Raw genomic sequence first — 19123 nt, 5'->3', positions numbered from 1 at the left:
ATTTCTTCAGGATTCAGGATTTTAATTAAATACATTTTGAGCAACAACTGTGAATTACCGCTGCAGGTATTTATAAAGTGTAACATGATCCATTAAGAAACGTGTAGTCATTCTATTTTGTGCGTGTTTTGGTATTTGCGCTAATGGGTTCGTCATGGAAAAAAATACAAAAAATAGGGATCTGGTCTAAATTAATATTGATCATATGTGATGTTTTGTTAAATCTGTCTGAATCCCGCTGTACAACACACGTTTGATTAAAATATTAGCACAAAAACGTAAATAAATACTTGTGCGTAAAAGTCGAGGGGGCCCGTGTGTTGCGGCTTTCGGATCCGTTAAATATGAGACAAAACAGAGAACAATTAAGAAACAGAATATCCTACATTTAACGGTTAAAGCAGACTGTTTTATTGTTAAATCAGGAACATCTTCCTCGGTGAACCGTGTCTTCACTGAGAGGTGTATACTTCACTGTTGATTTCCACGCGTAAAATTACTAACAATACAATTTATGTATTACTAAATGTTTAAATGAACAAATGCATTATTGGTAGGTTGTTTTTCAGAACCAATTAATTGTCAGTTTGTATTCTCAGGTTCTCTTTATCCCTCCAAATATTATGATTCTGTCCCGTATTTGCTTTATTTATTCAACAAGCCAGTTTTGGTCTTATAGGCTAATGTTACTAACGCAAGGCTGAAGCCTGTTGAAACATTAGCCGCTACTTTGAACATGACCCTGATAACCAAATGCCCAATGGGCCAAATGCTACGTTGTAAAACCACCAAATGATGATGACTAAGACGTTTCTAAAAGCAGATTTTACAGATAAGCTGGTTGTCTCCTTCCTCCAATTCAGGTCAATGTTTTCAATGAACAGTATTGCTGGTCTAGTCCTGTTATTGTAGAGTTATGACTTGTTGTCAGAATAATTGCATTGTTCCCGCATTGTGTAATTCAAAAAACAAGGAAAGGCAGAAAAGAAGAAAAAGAAGTAATTACCCAAAGCATTCTTTCAAAGGCACGTATGGAAAGAAAAGGACATCTGGGAAATTAATAATTACGGCTAATAACTTGGAGCTTTTAAAATCCGCATTCAAGCTGTGTATTCTTTGTTGCATGTTAAGGAATTTATCTTCAGTGTAACATTTTAATTTAAAAGAAATGCCAAGCATTAGGACACATGGTCAAATCTATTGCACACACTTTCCCTTCACACACGCAAACACACGCACACACACACACACACACACACACACACACACACACACACACACACACACACACACACACACACACACGCACACGCACGCACGTACACACAGCCTGAAAATCTGTCAATTTCTGCCGTCTGGTCACGTGACCTCCTCCTCCGTAGAGTGGATGGAGATGGCTCTCCACGTCAGCCTACGTCTCCAAATGTCTGCTTAGCGAACCTGCTTCAAAGAGGCGAGAGGCACGGCGCTTCAGAGCCATGTTCAGGGCGGTTATAGAGGAATCCAACCACAACACAGAGTCATAGAAGAGGGTGAACTACCATGATGGATTTTGACGAAAGGGTCCCCGTCGGATCGAACATGTATTTGCCCAGCTGCACGTATTACGTGTCGGCGGGGGCAGATTTCTCCGGTCTTCCCTCGTTTTTGTCCCAGAGCCCGTCCACCCGCCCCGTGACATACTCTTACTCCTCCAACCTGCCGCAGGTCCAACCCGTCCGGGAGGTGACGTTCAGGGACTATGCGGCTATCGAAGCGTCCGGTAAATGGCCGCACCGGGGGAACCTGCCCCACGGCTACCCCACCGCGGAGGACATGGTGCACCGGGACTGTCTTTCGGCTCAAACTTCCGTCGTGGGGGACGTGTTTGGTAAAAACAGCCCCACGGCTGCCGCCGCCGCGTACCACCACCACCACCATCACCACCACACGAGCGCCGGCTCTTCTGCGAACAATTTTTACGGTAACGTGGGCAGAAACGGCGTGCTGCCGCAAGTCTTCGACCAGTTCTACGAATCGGCGTACGGGAACGCCTCGGAGGGCTCCTCCGGGAACGGCTACCCGGGGGACAAGGCGACGGCCAAGCAGGCCAGCTCCACGCCGGAGGACGAGGCGTCGTGCGGGGACACCGAGGCGAAGGAGCAGCGGGATGAGGCCAGCAGCCCGCAGTTATCTTCCGGCAACAATGAGGAGAAATCCAGCAGCAGCAGCAGCAGCAGTACGTATTAAAGTCAGCGCCTCGGTTATGAGAGAAAGTTTGCAATCTTGCACGCTGCTGTTAACATTTTTATATGCTGTTTTATAAGCGTATAAGGTTTATAGAGGGCCTGTAGCCCCCCCACACCCCCCCGACAAAACTTTGTTATAAACTGCAGGATCACGTGTTTGGAATTGAAATTGGCCGTGAAAGAGACGAGGTCGGGGTTGTTGTTTTTTTGTAACACTGCATGGCATTTTTTTACGTCATCATTATGAATTGTAATACAACCCTGCGTTATTTTCGGGTATTATGAACGTTGTTGTTTCACGGTTTCTTAGTATTAACAAAGCACACGCGTGTAATACGGGTTTAGACAGTAGCTCTTGTGTTAAAAGCCATTTTGCATTCACAAATGTTAGACGTACTCCTTTGTGTTCTATAAAACTGCTATATGAGACAGATACTCAAATGAAAACTGTCTCCTTCACTGTAGCTCATAATGTTTAAAAGTGAGCCGATTGTTTTCTTTTAATTGTAAAGGTGTGTTGTCTAAAGCGAACCAGCGCAAATGCTTTGGTATTATTTCCAGTGCAATTTAAAATATCTTAGACACTTGAAATGTTCAAATAAAAAAATAAAGCAAACTTGATATTGGTAATGTGACATAGTAAAGTCTAATTTGAAATGTTAATATTTTCCTATGACCAATACACTTTCTTTTTTTTTGCATTCCAGATGGACAGAGAACCCGTAAGAAAAGGTGCCCTTATTCCAAATATCAAATAAGAGAACTTGAAAGAGAATTCTTTTTCAGCGTGTACATTAACAAGGAGAAACGCCTGCAACTGTCCCGGATGCTCAACCTCACCGACCGACAGGTGAAGATTTGGTTTCAGAACCGTCGCATGAAGGAGAAGAAACTGAACAGAGATCGATTACATTATTATACGTCCAATCCTCTGCTTTAGGGGTCAACGACGCCCCGCCACGGCTTCCACAGTCCTCCCCCCCCCCTTGTGGGACCGACTGCGTCTACAGGCACACTGGCTCTCCTGCTGGGACTCTCCCACTGTACATTGCGTACACGCGACGGAAGCGACACACCGCTCAGTTCATTTCAAGTTCGAGGACAAGCTCGTCCTGCGATCGGAATCACCCGCAGAGTCCGCACGAATAAAGGCTGTGGAGTGAGATTTTACCTCTCAGACTCTCTTTGGGGGGGGGGATCGCGAGGACGCCCTTGTTCATGTTAATTGTTGCCCACCGACGCCTTCTTTAATTTTATTTGTCACGCGGGCGAAGCCACTAATTGACTGACCCGGTGCATTTTGTAACCAAAAAGATTTGTTTGACTTTCTTTTCTATCAGAAAAGGGGGGTGGATTTAGTATGTCATTAAATAAGTGAAATGATATTGGTGTGACCAAAACAATGACTTCGGATGAGAATGTAACGTGTTTATGTTGTGTGTGCTTATTTATGTTGTAGCACTCGTTTACTCTCCTTTAATAATGAACCAAGTCCATTACTACGAGCAGACTATTGTGATTCCGTGTTGAGTCTGAACTGACCCTTTGTCGCCTTTCCTAAATAACCTGTGGCTACACGTATTTGTACGTCGCGTATCCACAACACCCGAATCCACGTTGTCCTTTGGGATTTTTGGAGACTATCAGTTGAGTATTGATAATGCAGGCCAAAACCAGAGAGATAAGCTTGTCCACTGGATCCGTGTGGAGTTGCACTGAGGTACACGCCCAACACATTCACACATGCAGCAGGCCTGTTGGGTCTTATAATGATACGCATTACAGATTATTTTTTTCATTACTTGTGATCCTTTGATATTTGCTGTCTAAAGAAGATACAAATTCACGTTTTCAAGTGTGCTAACCAGGCAATGCTGGTCAGGGGCACCGCATTGAATCTATGGCTTGGTATACGCGAAATTATGTATTATACTATATTTCCCAATAAAAAAACAAATGAAAAATCATTGACAAAAAAATAAATCTGGGATGTCATTGTTTTATTTTCTACAAACACATTTTGAAACATTTAACGCAATGAAAAATCAACACATTCAACTTATAATAGTTTTGTTTAATTGGGATTAAACAAAACTATTCCATGATAAATGCCTTGATTTTTGTACTAGTATATGTATATGCATGTACTAGTATATGTTGCAAACAAACATGCCAATTATGAACTCTCCAAACTGAACAGTACAAACTGGACGTTCATTCGTAATTGCTTTCAAATATCCTTAAATGTTAAAAGGGTTCGATAGATAGATAATTTATGCAAACTAAAGAAAAGTATATCTTCTGCTGTCAAATATTTCCCTAAGCAATTATTTGAAATTGGATTAGTTTGATATTTTGGGCGATACGTTTGGCAGCTCTTGCATTCCATCTGAAGGAAATATCTGTGATTGAACCTCTGCAGATCCACCTTTATTCGTGCCAACTGCATTTGCACTTGCAATACGCTCTGTATTTCATCATGTACACTTTATTTTCTATTATTTTGTTTAATTTATCCTTCTTGCTCTTTTTAATGGGTGCGTGCGAGCTATCTTTGCGCCAATTGGCTCTAAAAACACTGTTCCAACGGCAGTCTCCTTCGGCGGGGGTCACCATATTTGCTGTTGTTATCACTGTGTTTATGGGGGCTAGCTGCAGCGCATTGGCGTTCATATATGACAGTCAAAAGGGCCATAAACGCGGCGAGAGAGGCTGAAGTTTATGGTTGCCTCTCGCTGCCATAGTCCGGCCTTGCCGTGCGCATCCTTTACTGCGCGCTGGAATTCCTTCCCTAATTACGGGACATCCTCCCCGTTGCCGCAGCAACGGTGCCATAAAAGCTGTCTGAGTCTGGGGCATTTGTACAACTGGAGTGCAGTGCAATAAACCGTCTGAGACCCAAGGTTATTAACTGTTTCCAAGGAGGCCAGAGCAACGAAGGAGAGGGGACGGATAGGAACGAGATGGGCTTGCTTGCTTGTCGCATGGACTTCATTTGAGAGGCTTTTGCTTCTCGTTCGGTTTGTCCACATCGGCGTGGCACGCGGCCGCCCACGGGGACTAGTCTGCCCTTCCGCCACCGGGCGGCGCTATTGGGACCAATGTCACGGCCGTGGATGTTTTCGTCTCCCAGTTCACCTCCAACGCGAGCAGGTAAAAGGTCTCGATACTCGCCGAAGCCTGAATCGTTTGCTCTGTTGCGAAGAATCTTCGGAAACTCCCAAATCAGACTCCTCTTGCATGCAACTCGTGTTAGTTCGAGACAGGGTGCGTTTTGTGTTCTCGGCATCTCTCATGCAGAGAACTCCTGGGGGCCCTAATAAGGCAACACATCTGTGCCAAGCCTTCATGCTGCATGTGCTATTCATTTTGCTGAGCTTGAGCCTTTTAATGGTTAAAGTGTAGCATGGCCGGCGTGTACCTGGAGAGATCCCGTCTCTCAAACCTTCCAGTTCAACCACAAATGTTCGGGGTTTGGGGGAAAATTCTCCCTTGATTATTAAAAAAAATGGGCATAGTTAGCATGTTAACGAGACAGTTAGCAGCGGGCGCTGGATACAAAATGATGGTTTTATTATTATTATATATATTATATTAAAACACATGCTCGACTTAAAACACAGCAGCTGGCTCGTACATGCTCGTCCCTCTTCCTCTTCAAAGGAACAACATTTGACATCCTTCCAAAACACATTATTGTCTGTACGTGTCAAGTGGACACAAGCTGCTATTAGAAGAGTTGATCTGATTGTGATAGGGCAGCAACCGCGTCTCCTTTTCCTTCCTGTCACAGACACAGAGCTGCACTCCGAGGATATTTGGTGTCAGCGCGAGCGGGGAGTTACTATTCTGGACCTCAGAGCGTGTGGACCGAGTCCTTTTTCTCCCTTTGTCTCTCGTGAAAAATAAATGCTTCCGCTGGATGTAATAAAACGCCGCCTTATTGTTCATAACTGCACTCGAGACGAACATGATACGACTCGAACGGCCTCTTTCGGCTGCGATTATACGGGCCTGATCAAAGCCAGTGGTCAGGGGGAACTGTTTTGGGGATGTAATCGCCGAGCAGCTGTGAAAATGAAGATTTAATAGCAACGATTAATAACTGTAACACAATGATATTGATAGGCCCCAATGCCGGTTGTGTGTAAGCCAAAACAATTTAAGACGCACAGATAATTAATTCGTGTATTTGGTTTCTTTACTGGCTCATATGTCCCTTAAGGAACAGGCCGCTGTGGGGAAAAGTACACAAACCGTATTAAGTCGGTCAGCTCTGTAGTGAATTATTTAATGAATGGCGTATATATGTATTACAAATGTTTGGTGCAAGGCCTTTGTCTCTAAACCTCTTGCGCCGTAAAGGTATCTGCTATTTATTTAAACATAATGTCATTTGGAATTTGAAATACATGATGCATTGTTATTGTGTATACTTAAATGTTATCCAAAAAACTTTCAGTCATTCAAGCCATTTGAAATATTTGCATTTTCAGCGGCAGTGATCTAAAATCTAAGCTGTAAATACACGAGCTGTCAATGACGGAGCGTTTGAAATCGTTAATGGGCTCAATTTATGAATTTCTACCAAATTTCCTCAGTTCCGTACAACAGGCTGCAAACAAACCCGGGGGGGCTAACGGCCACCTGGGCCTGGTAATGGGAAAGCTGGCCGAGATTAGCTTCAACCTGGAGAGAGCATTAGAGTGCACATGGCCAAGGACACTGGAAGGAGAGTTTTATTGTGGCCCTTATTGCCCAAAATTGGACCAACAGGATGACAACCTCTATGTCTGCTTTGCTTTGCTACATTGAGCCTGCTCTTTGCACATGCGGCGCCACGATCAATACTCTGATAACGTAATTTCTTTTAATTCTGAGTAGTTTTGATTTTTTTTAAAATATGTTTTCTTCGTATAGTGCAGCATTTATCAGCATTTTCATGAAAACACATTTGTCCATACGTAAAAAAGAAAAGAAAAGGCAGGTTTACCTTTTTTTCAAATGCGTAAAGACAAGTTGGGTACATGTTAACATTTCTAAATCCGTAATTAATCAAACATATCTGGAACACGACAATTGTTAATATAAATCATAATTTTACATCTTTAAAAATAGTAATGTGTAGTGCACGATGTATAACATTTTTATCAGGTCATTCATGACAAAGAAGAAAACCAAGACCAAAAGGCTACAAGGAATTAGTAATACATGCAGTTATACATGGTATTTGGGGAATTGAATGTATAAAAGTTGTTGTAAATAGTTGAACAATATAAAACAAATATTTATATGCAGCCTGTTTTTGGTTAATTCATCTTCAATTGTTTTTAGTCACCGGCGTCGAGGATTTAGTTTGCCATTATTTACGCACGGGGATAGATGTTACACTAAATTTGCCTTAATCAAGATTGAAGTTATCCGATATTTTTCTTAAATTAGAACGGACTAAAGTAATAGTGTAATGAGACGTTCATTCTGCAGCAATACAACAGAATCAACTTCATAGTTCAGGTCGCTACACGTAAACATTTTTCTAGTCTCATTGTACTCGCTCAGGAAATAGACATACAGCAAAAATACTGTGACAACTAAGCTTAACAACAGTGAACATGAACACAGAAATGTTTTATGTGCGTGTATATATGTGTGCATACACAATAATGGTTTTATTTTTTAGATGGTTCACGTGCAAACACATATACAGACAGTACAGGTCATGCAATGTCTGCAGATTATAAATAAAGAACAAAGTTTAAAAAAAAACTATATCAATCTTCAGAAAACACTGATCTTAGCACAGCTCAGTATTTCTTTCAGCTAATGGACGCCCCAAAAGTATTATGTATTTATCGGGCGGATTCATAATTAAGAAAACGTTATTATAGTCCATCTGTTTTGTTATTGTATGTCTTTGTTGGTAGGATACATCATTCTTATTTGAGGTCTAAGGTTTGTTTTTTTTACCAACCTGATTAATCTGATTTGCACCTATTTAGATTCGTGGTAACGTTTGCTTGGGATGTGGGGAAAGAGACAATGAGGTCAGACGTGAGTGTTGAGAATGTATTCCGAAGCTAGTTCGACGATTAAACAAATGAAATGTTGCTTTTCAAATGCATCGTGCTGGACCTCGCCCCTTCTAAGGGGCTAATAGTGGTGCATTAAGGCAAGGTAAGGGAGCCCACTGAGTGCTCTGCTGCCTTTTTCTCCGTCTCAGCTCCATGATGGATATGGCTCCGGCTGCATGCTGCGTAGACACGGAATGGGAGGGACTGCCCATCTTCAAGCATTTCCATTGGTTTTACAGTCTGCGCGGCTGAGAAGGGGGTGCCGCTGATCATATCCAGCATGTTTTGCACAAGAAATGTCAGCCAGAAAGGGCTATCTTCTCCCTTCGCCAAAATACACCACAATAATGTCATGTTCGGACAGTCCGTCAGGAAACGCGTTTTTAGTGGATTCTCTGATCAGTGGGCGCAACGAGAGCGGCGGAGGGCACTACGCTGGGAGTGCGGTGTGCCTGCCTCATAGCGCCGCAACAGAAGTGCCTTACGGACTACACAACTATGGATACTTTCCAGGTATGGGGAAGCGCGCCGAGGTGGGTTCCCAAAACATGGTATCCGCCTCTGGTGCGTACATGTCTAGCATGGAGATGTGGATTGACGCGCAGAGGTCATGTCGAATGGACCAAGAGCACCCGGTGGGACCTCAGGTCGCACCCTGCTCGTTCCCGCAGAATATTAAGGAGGAGAGCACCTACTGCCTGTATGAGCAGCCGAAGTGCCCCAAAGCCTCAAACGCCGAAGATCTTACATATTCGAGGTTAACAGCAGCCGGACTTGGCACGAGTTCTTGTACAGTTACCGATGGCGGCGGCAGGGGCTCAGTGCCTGTGCCGGGCTACTTCCGCTTGTCTCAGACGCACGCACATTCTCATAAACTTTACAACACCAACATCCCCCAGCCGAACCCTTCCCATTCTCAATTTGGCCTACAACCCACCGCTCCTGCTCGCTTCCACGCGACGCCGACTACCCCGGCCACGACGCTGGACGGGAGGATCGCTGAGGAGCCCTTGTCTTCGGGAAACACAGACCCGCAGGCTCACGCTGCGCCGGGGACCGAGGAGGCACGCGAGTCCTCGGACGCAGAAGTCTCTTCAGCTGACGAGACGGAGGAGCGTGTCAAAGAGAGACGGACGAAGACAGCTAAAGGTAATCGCAGTTGTGGACTCGTGCTCTTCTATTGGTTGCATGTAGGTGGAGTGAGACTTTTTAATGGCACCTGTGAAGTTCTATTTGGTTAGACGTACAATGACAAGTCAAGACGCGGGCATGGAAACGTTGCAGTTGCAAAGTGTTGTCTCCCAGTCTTTGTTTGTTTCTAAATTGGTGGTTAGTAAGTTATAATGTGTATGTGCATGAACAAGCCCCGTGGGATTATGCGTAAAAATGAAAAACGTTAGCATAGCTAAATTTGAATAAATTAATCAACTTTGGGATTTAATTTGAGTTAAAATGAATGAACACATTATTAAATTATTATAATATAACACATTATAGCTACATGTACCCGTAGGCAGTGTTTTTCAGAGCGCTGCGTAAAATGCAAATATAGGCCTATACCTGCATAGGCCTTTAATATTTTTCTGTGCCATAATGCATCCGTGTTATTTCACGGCTTATGACACAAAAACGAGGTTTGTTTAAAACTTCCATGTAATATTTTCAAACTATTACTAAAATGTTGACTCAAAGAGTCAAATCTGAGCAGAACAAAGCAGCCGTTTACGCATAACACACACAGACCCAACACACCAACGCACATTCGTGTAAACACGAACCTAATACACGGCACATACACGCAGACACGCTTCCCATGTTCAAATATGTATATGAACCACGTGTCTTCCATTTTCTACAGGAGAAGCAAAAGGTGAAAACACGGCCAACTGGCTGACAGCAAAAAGCGGGCGGAAGAAACGCTGCCCATACAGCAAGCATCAGACACTGGAGTTGGAGAAGGAGTTCCTCTTCAACATGTACCTGACCCGAGAGCGCCGCCTAGAGATCAGTAAGAGCGTCCACCTGACCGACCGGCAAGTGAAAATCTGGTTCCAGAACCGCAGGATGAAACTGAAGAAAATGACGCGGGAAAACAGGATCCGGGAGCTCACTTCCAACTACGGATTTTCATGATGTATGAGGTGATCACATTGAGAGAGAAGATCACTGGTAAAAGCAATGCTCCTACTCGTCTTCACCACTCTGTCCACACATTGATTCATGCCATTGGCGGACTTATTTCCAGACTCGCTTAAAGATCGCAGATACTGACAAATGTATCGTCCTCTGTGAGCCGCTGAAAATAAGAAAAGGGAAACAGTTAATGTTATGAGTTCAATATGTTGGTTTTCTGATTGTGTTTGTTTTCATCTTGTCGAAATGTTTCAGTCACTTCCGTCGTATGGTTGGATGGTGTCGTCAATGGCGTTAAATTAACGCCATTAAATAAAAAAAAATACTTTGGAAGGTGTCTTAAAATGACCACTTCCCTCCCAAATGCTGAAAAATAAATTATGTTGTAATTTGAACAAATATGAATTTATTTTCTATGAATTGGAACTGCATGATATAAAGTTCTCATTAAGAAAATACGTTTCAACCACTGGGATATAATGAATCACCAAGGGAGGAATAATCACCTTTGATTAGATGTACTCTACCACAATATAGGCCTTTTCCATGTATGAACTAAATGTATGAGTTGAATCTGTATTCAAGTGGAGGGACGTTTACACGAAAACGCTGCGCAAGGGGGAAGTTTTTGTTGTATATTTCTGTGTACATGACATTGTGTTTGGTGTAGTGCTTAATAAATTATCAGCTCAGATTGAGGAGTAGCTGCTTGTATATTCGTACTATGGGTTTTATATTCATTAAGTCAATGTGTACAGAATCAAAAGAAATATGTGCATCTCTGAAGAATCAACCCTTTTTTTTGGTAAACTGGCTAACAAATGTCCTGTAGCCTAACGTAATGGAAATAGGAAATTATTAAGATATTAAGCTCCAAGCCGTCTAGCTGCATGCCAAGGCGGCTATTGTAGAGTTTTATGACTGGCTGCTATATGATGTTTCTCCCTCTCCTCTAAAAGCAGCTTCAGTCGTAAGAGAGCCTTCCAGACGGAGAGGAGGCCTGGCTCTCTGCTACAAATCCCAACCGTGTAGATACTGCGGATATAAAATCTTAACTCGTGCTTTAGTTTCGCAATACTTGGATTTATATTTCGAGGATCGGGTAAGTCCATGCATCATTGGGAATTTGTCCCCCTTTTTTTTGTTGCTGCGCCTCGTTGCACTGGCTCCGTGTACAAAAGAGTTGTACTTTCTCAATACAGACGATATTGGACACTTGATGACGGGACCGGTGAACACGGTGCGTTGCGAATTGGCTGATTGTGTTTCACTTGAGGCCCGGATCGACTGCCGGGTGGTTTAGGTAGTTTCATGTTGTTGGGGTCCATTTCTAACTCTGCAACACGAAACTGTCTTAACTGCCCCAGTTCCACACATCAAAACCAAAACGGAAGCAAACCAGTGACATATAGATGATGGAATTTTTTGAGAATTGTGAATATGCGTTTTGGAAGCAAGTTCTAACATATCATTTATAAATACAGGACGCTTTCCTGGCTATTGTTTTAGGCTATATTGTTGAACGGTCTCCTGACATGTTTTCCTTTGTCTTCTCTGCTAGTATTTTGTCGTTAAAATAAACCTATAGGCGGGAACATGCGCTGAATCTATACGTGATCACAGCAGAGCTGCAGTATGCGTCGTGGATTTGGGATTAAGGGTTAAGCCGTGCGTGTTTTCCGTGAGCATGTGACGCAGACACGCCAGACAAGGCCTCGGTTACGACCACTGCAGTGGAGGGGAAGGGGAAGGTGAATTGGGCAACAGCGACCTCCGTGGGCAATGAGACCGGATGCTTCCGCTGCGCAATAGTGGCTCAGACAAAAGGAGGGGAAGGGCTTTATGGCGAAATTTAGATCCGCCAGACAGGCTGTTATCTGCAGAGGCAAAAGAAGTGAATAGCCCCTGCGGTAAACCGGGTGAAAAAAACACCCTGATTTAGGTTTACAGCCTGAGAGCCATTGGCAAAGTGCCGTCTTTTCCTGCTCTGAAGGTGTTTGTCTATTCAAACTTTTAGTGCACAAATAGGCGGGCAGCCGCTCCTTTACCCCCTCGGCTTGTTTGATCTCTGCTGGCCAAATACAGTGCAACTACCATGGAGGTGATAGCTTGCAACTAGAAAGCGCATTAAGAACCTCTTGCGTCCATTTCCTTTCCCTACTCGATGGAGAGAACTGAGTGCCGAGACCTGTGCATTGAATTGCCTGTGGCCTTGTGGGGTGTTGGCCAAGCCCTTCGTTTATATGCTGGTGATAAATAAAAGCCGCAGCGTGATGTGTGAGAACTCAAGGTTTCTGTTTGGTAGACATGATCCGCGATGAGGATTTAGGGTCTTGGTTTATACACTAATACGCATAGTAAAACAATCTGTATTGATATTATCAATTAATTCATGAAATATACACGCATTGTCAGCGTTTGGTGGATCGTGACGCACCATTTTCAGGTAGCTGCCTGTGCAGTTTGATATATGGATTTTTAACAAATGCAAAGTTAATATCCATGCATGTATTTAATTATATTATGTCGATTTTAGTGTCTTTCTAATAATTAATTTCACTTAAAATGCGTGCCAACATTTTTTCATCTCCATCTGTACTGCTTTTTAAACGCGCTGTTGTCTTTCATGGGGTTGGCCACTGCTCGAGCCATTTCAGTTTAACAGGAGTAAACCACAAGTGCAGATTTTTACCTCTATTTGAGTGTAACGTTACACCGAGGCACCGGCTGCAAGCAGGCATTGCAGTTAATTCGTTGAGGGCGGTGATGATGGCATAGTATAGGCCTGCACAAGTGATAACAGCTGTGTGAATAATAAACGCTTTGAACTGTGGCTTAAACAAGAAGCGGTATTTGGAAAATATTCATTAAATATAGGATATCACAAGTTCATTTTATGGGTCAGTGTCACAGTTTTATTTAGTTATTTTGTATCGTAGTATTTTGTATTATTCTTTCCAATTGTGTGACAATTTAGACCACCAACCATTGTTTCAGATTTAATAATATGCCGTCATATCTTATATCAGTACATGTTATTTTATTTCTTACGTCATACAATGTATTTGCACCGTAATTATAGCCAATGCAATAATGTGCTGATTTACAACTTCAACGCACAAGACGAATAGCTTGATTTTCCGTCAATTTGATTGAGATTTTAAAAATAAAATATTCTACATTAGAAAAAAAAGAATTATGCTCATTGATTTTTTCTCCCAACTATGAAATATGCTCATAGCCCTGCTTTATCTTCGTTAAAACGGCATGCTAGTATGCTATAATGTGTATTATTACGTGTTAGAGCGGTTATCTCAACATATACGCGAACAAAGCAATCACCTAAAAGCCAAATCCGGAAATACCGTTATTGAAAAATCAGACCATAAGTGCATACGTGCAATTTCCCTATATGTTTTAAATAGATTAGCCTCGCAAACATATTAACTTTGCTAGATATATTAAACAGAACATTTTGGGCTCCTTTAACGTTAGATATCAGCCCGATGCTTTTCACTGTGTTAGTCAGCAGAATTGTGTGAAGCTAAAAAAAAAGAAAAACAGCACATGAAGAAAAATGTTATTTGTTTGGTGGCCATTTGATATCTAGGCCTTTTTCTCAAAGCCGAGCTGATGCATTTAGGTAACGTAGTGGTTACAGTGCGTTTTGGTGCTCAGCAATGGCATGGGCGCTTACGTGTCCTATAAAGGATCTCGTAACATCGAGGGCCTCCAAAAGACCACTGCATCGTTTGGGATATCCAAAGGTAACTCCACCATCAGCAGTTACCTATACTGAAAAACACATTTTTCATTCGGTTATTTACATTTCCAGTCTCGCAGATAACGTTCCGACGTAATACTCTTAAAATTCTTCGCTTTAAAACTAAAGGTTGTTACAAGAAAACGGGTGAGTATAATGACCAAAGGGATTGATTTATCCTTTATTGTTCAGCCTTGATGATCACGTGTGTCTCCTATCCAATGGTACGGCAGCCTGTCTCCCCATTACTAGCCCACTGTAGTTCTCTGTGGGGCCAAGTTGCTACTTGATTTCTCCACATTGTTATTTTGTGAGGCTGGGTTTACTGCGTGTGTATGTGTGTGTGGTGTGTGTGTGTGCGCGTTTTACTTTTGCATGAATCTGTTGTATGACTGTGTACATGTGAACGTCTAATTTTTTTTTCTGCCATGTCGACATCCGGAACGTTGACTAGTTACTACGTCGACTCGCTTATTTTGCCCGAGAGCGAGGACCTCTCCGTGCCGAGATACACCCCCGGTCCCGGGCTGCAGCACTCCAGGCAGCCCGCCTCCATTAGCGACCACGGCGAGCTCGGAACCTGCACCTTCCCGTCCAAACCTCCGGTTTTCGGGCCGTCGTGGAGTCACGTCCCTGCTCAGTTCCCCGGCAGCGTTTCTTCTGTGTATCACCATTATGGGCATCCCCAAGGTCCGGTCGGTGCAGACACAGATGGCCGCTATCAGTCGTGGCTGCTGGAGCCCATGTCCGGTTCTCTGCCCATGGCCGGTTTACCGACGACCCATCACTACGGAATCAAACCGGAAGGTCTGGGGACGCGAGCTGACGGCGCGTTGCCCGGCTCCCACACGGCGCTGCTGCTTTCTGATTACGCCAACGGGACGGCAGCGACGGCATCCCCGGTGGAACGGGACGCACTGTCCAGTCAAGGAGGGGATACGAGCGGAGAAAGTGAAGAGAAGCCGGCGCTTGATCCAAGTAAGTCGCTGCGGACCCCTCCATGTTTATAGTCCATTTACACCATATAAAGCAGAAAGGACCGAGGTGCCGATGGGGGTGCGCTTATGAACAGATGCCATTCTGAACGTGCCATTACCTTATGGGGACTGTTAATGGCCCAGCTCCTATTGCTATATTATATAACCCTTTGCTCTTTAACGTGAACGTGGTGCGGAGGATAAATAGCGGTAGGTGGTGGTAGGTTTTATTTGGATGTAGCAATTGACTTTTGATTAGAAGGACATTTTTTTGAAGGGGGGGGGGGGGGGGGGGGGGGGGGTGGAGGGTGGGAAGGGGGAAGGGGGGAGGGGGGTATTATGAGTATTTTTTTTGCATTTGGTCACCCGGCACAGGCCGCTCACACCGATGTCGCACCCCACTCTTTCCAGATAACCCGGTGGCCAACTGGCTCCACGCGAGCGCCACGAGAAAAAAGCGCTGTCCGTACACCAAGCACCAGATCCTGGAGCTGGAGAAAGAGTTCCTCTTTAACACCTACCTGACCAGGGACCGTAGGTACGAGGTGGCGAGGCTGTTAAACCTCACCGAGAGACAGGTTAAGATCTGGTTCCAGAACCGCAGGATGAAGATGAAGAAGTTTAATAAAGACGGCGCGCCGAAAGAGAGTGACTGAACCGTATAGATTTGCAGTATTTAGCGAGCTTTGAGTGTGGAAGCTCTTAACCCTGCTGGACCTTGTTTTTTAAACTCATTGTCTTATTGTTCTGTATAACAGAAGCTGTTAGGCTTGTTTGTCTTGTTCAAAAAAAAAGCATGGGCTTCAGTTTGCACAATTTTAACGGTGCACACTCATTTTGTGTTTGTTATTTTCTCATAACTATTTGATTAATACCTCGTTAAAATGTATTAGTTGGCCTGGTCCCTGTGCTTGTTTGTGTAAGGATGTTTCTAGCTGTGTGTGCTCTTGTTTGTAGTTATACTTGTTGTCTATTTCCGAGTCCCCTCAGCGTATAGTTTGTAAAATGTATTCATTTAGCTGTTGTTTCTCCCTTACTGCTTAGAACTATGACTGATGACCATGAGTTTGAATCTAACGTTGGACTGACATGTTGAAGTAGGTTCATAGACCTCGTAAACCTCTTGGAAATGCTACAACACTAAATTAAAATATGTAATAGAAGCTATATAACACGACACGATTGACTACCTATGTCTTTCAACTACCTACAATAATAATAACGGTTTTTTTTCGATTACGGATTTTAGTAGAATTGCTTGCATTATAGATGCTGAACTATGAATTTCAGGGAGTGACATTTTCAAAGTAATATTAGTTGGTGCGAGGGAATTAAATAAAACACTGTAGGCTACATATTAAATACCTCACGGTCTGCTGGCCGCCTGACTCTTGATTGACAAATGTAATTTGTACTTTATTTATTAAATAAAACAAATTATAGGCCTGTCTGTGAATACATGCACATTCTTATTACATTTTGGCTTCTCGTCGAGATGATATTTTTATGCTATACTATAATCTCAATTTGCAAATTTACGCTCCACAGAAAATATATATTTTAAGCTGCTTTGTGCACTGCAAAATCATATGAAGGTAACTGCTGTCAAATAGATGTCAACATAGCCCACCCCCTCTTCCCACACGCTCACACACACGGAAACGCATTCAGAAAACAGACAGTCAAACTATTACGAAGACAAAATTTTGCAGATTTCTGCAGATTTCTGTAAATTTCTGTAAATAACATCAAGCATTTTAACTGGAAGAAAACACCCAAATACACACCCATACAGCCGAATATCTGCATATGTGTGTGTGTGTGTGTGTGTGTGTGTGTGTGTGTGTGTTTCGGTTTGGGGGAACAGCTATGTCTTGGCAGAGGATGTTGTTAGCATGCAGCCATAAAAGACAATTACCGCTATAACCTTTTATGGGGTGCGAAGCGCTGCGAGGCGAGAGGACACACAACAACAAAAAAAAAAGACATCGAGGGCTTCAACAGCTGAAGCCCAAAATAATGCAGCCGAGGTATGACTGCTCAGCTCAGATATGCAGAGACGACTCACCCGAAAGCTTCACCATCAGCGCCAAGTTAATCACAAAGAATGGAGGATTTTGAAGATTTTTTATTTTATATGTGTTTGCAAAATGTGCAAAATGACCGGAGCTATTCTCCCACGAAGGTCATTTTTAAATAATAGGTCTGCATTTGTAAAGCCTCTCCAAGCCTGCATGTGTAGGTGAAAGTATTAGGCACAAGGGTCCAGAAAATAAAGGAATACGTTCAAGGTAAACCGCGCCTCTGTCAGATACACCCGGTTAAGATCTGATTAATACCTTCACATAAACTGATTGCCGTAGTTAGAGAGTAAGTCGGACTTTAGTCCAGTGGAGTGCTGTTGTGACGCGTTAAAGGACGCAGATGGACCCAAACTTCAAAGACTCGGCCAGAGACAGTGCAATAAAACGCCTGGTCTGCTATACTGTCTGGCATTCCAGTTTTAATGGCTTTATTGCCGTCCAGACACAATTAGGCCGTTTCCAGAATGGCACCCATTTGTTTTTTCTTCTCTTTCTGTGGGACTGCGCCCTGGACAAAAGGCGGAGCGGAAATGATCAGCTTTATTGGACTTTCCCCGACGGGGACGCGCAGGACTCACGGTCATTTTGGAGCGATCCTTTGTTTCTACCTGGGAACCTTCCGCCCTCTGCTCCTTTGCCGGGCCCGTCCTAAATGAGAAGGAGCAATAAAGCCAGCAGCTAGCTTCAAACGCAGTGGTTGGCCTAAAGGAGGTCTTTTTTTTATTTTTATAAATGCATCGGGAAATATTTGTTAAAGTTCTAGACGACGACGAATCCATTTTCAGCATGTTTTCCTTTAGTTTTGTCTTGCACTATATACTAGATTGCTGCAGAAGGAGAGAACGCCTGCGCACTGTCGTCCTCCCACCCTGCAGTGCTCATTAGTGACCAGAGGATGGCGACACTGTTCCACAATGTTGCCGTTGCTATTTCTATCGCTCCTCAATGAACCTGCACAAGGGAACACGCTGTCGTAACATTTCTTTTAATAGTCTAGCAAAAATAATTTCACACCTTTTTACAGTCTCAGTGCAGACATCGCTTTTCCAGCCCGCGGCTCTGCCGGGATGAATGAGAGGAGTTAGCACACTGTGCCTGCTGGATTAGCCGACTGAGTCCTCAGAAAGTCGCGTTTAACGTTTTTCATTTTCCTTTTTTTTATAGGGTACAGCTTTATCGACATATGTCATTAATAATTATATGTTATTATATTATATTATATGTTATACATGGTGGTAGAATTATTGACACTAGCATACTAGCAGTTTCGTCATTGCATTCAGAACTTTATATTTCCTAACTAAAAATTAAATTTCCACTGAATAGCTTTAGGTTACGCAAAACATAATGGGAGGCCAAATTATAATAGTAATAGTTTTCAATGTTCATAAAAATTGCACCAAATTTAGGGTGCGTTACTATTTCTTGTTTTTTTCAGTGTTATTCTGACTACGTGTTATTCTTTGAGTGTTTATTGTAGGCATGCTTTAAGTAGCTCGTTATTTAAGTAACAATCTAATAACAGCAAAACCTCTTCGTGGTGGATTGAGCATTATAACGTCATACTTAAAATAACAGTTATTATGATATGTTTGCACCTCAAACATCCAGTGTCAGTGGCCAAATTAAAAGCTATCGTGTTCGAACTTACTAGAAAATGGAAAGTTTGTGTACATCGTGGATTGTTTGCACTTGATATTGGTATATACATTTGAATCAACATGTTATATTTGACCCGCATATTTTTTGATATAACACGCCTAACGATTGTTACAATATCTGCATCGTGTCTGAATAGTTATTTTGCAGTCATACTATTTTAGCCAATGCTGTACTGTATATTAGTGTAGCCTATGAGAGTGTGTAG

The 19123-nt window shown here is 43.0% G+C and overlaps 3 protein-coding genes across 4 annotated transcripts; all 3 read left to right on the top strand.

Annotated features, from left to right (window-relative positions):
* The first annotated feature begins 1318 nt into the window (after nt 1–1318).
* hoxa11a (homeobox A11a) lies at nt 1319–4211 on the top strand. 2 transcript variants are annotated; one of them, XM_078081819.1, is made up of 3 exons: nt 1319–2218; nt 2936–3078; nt 3169–4211. In XM_078081819.1, the coding sequence occupies exons 1-3, from the start codon at nt 1543–1545 to the stop codon at nt 3451–3453; spliced, it is 1104 nt and encodes a 367-aa protein (XP_077937945.1). In that variant the 5' UTR covers nt 1319–1542; the 3' UTR covers nt 3454–4211. The 2 variants fall into 2 exon arrangements, with proteins under 2 accessions (XP_077937945.1, XP_040045428.1); XM_040189494.2 differs by having other exon boundaries at nt 2936–4211.
* Nucleotides 4212–5080: 869 nt separating this feature from the next.
* LOC120826622 (homeobox protein Hox-A10a) lies at nt 5081–11126 on the top strand. The gene is made up of 3 exons (XM_040189068.2): nt 5081–5381; nt 8449–9448; nt 10158–11126. The coding sequence occupies exons 2-3, from the start codon at nt 8596–8598 to the stop codon at nt 10430–10432; spliced, it is 1128 nt and encodes a 375-aa protein (XP_040045002.1). The 5' UTR covers nt 5081–5381; nt 8449–8595; the 3' UTR covers nt 10433–11126.
* Nucleotides 11127–11795: 669 nt separating this feature from the next.
* Nucleotides 11796–16628, top strand: hoxa9a (homeobox A9a). Its single transcript, XM_040189069.2, has 2 exons — nt 11796–15173; nt 15584–16628. Exons 1-2 carry the CDS (start codon nt 14624–14626, stop codon nt 15826–15828), a joined length of 795 nt encoding a protein of 264 aa, XP_040045003.2. The 5' UTR covers nt 11796–14623; the 3' UTR covers nt 15829–16628.
* Nucleotides 16629–19123: the final 2495 nt, after the last annotated feature.

This window comes from Gasterosteus aculeatus, chromosome 10 (genome assembly GCF_964276395.1).
Source record: "Gasterosteus aculeatus chromosome 10, fGasAcu3.hap1.1, whole genome shotgun sequence".
NCBI classification, from domain to species: Eukaryota; Metazoa; Chordata; class Actinopteri; order Perciformes; family Gasterosteidae; genus Gasterosteus; species Gasterosteus aculeatus.
Note: the sequence above shows the minus strand (reverse complement) of the source record. Positions and strands in the feature narration are given on the sequence as shown.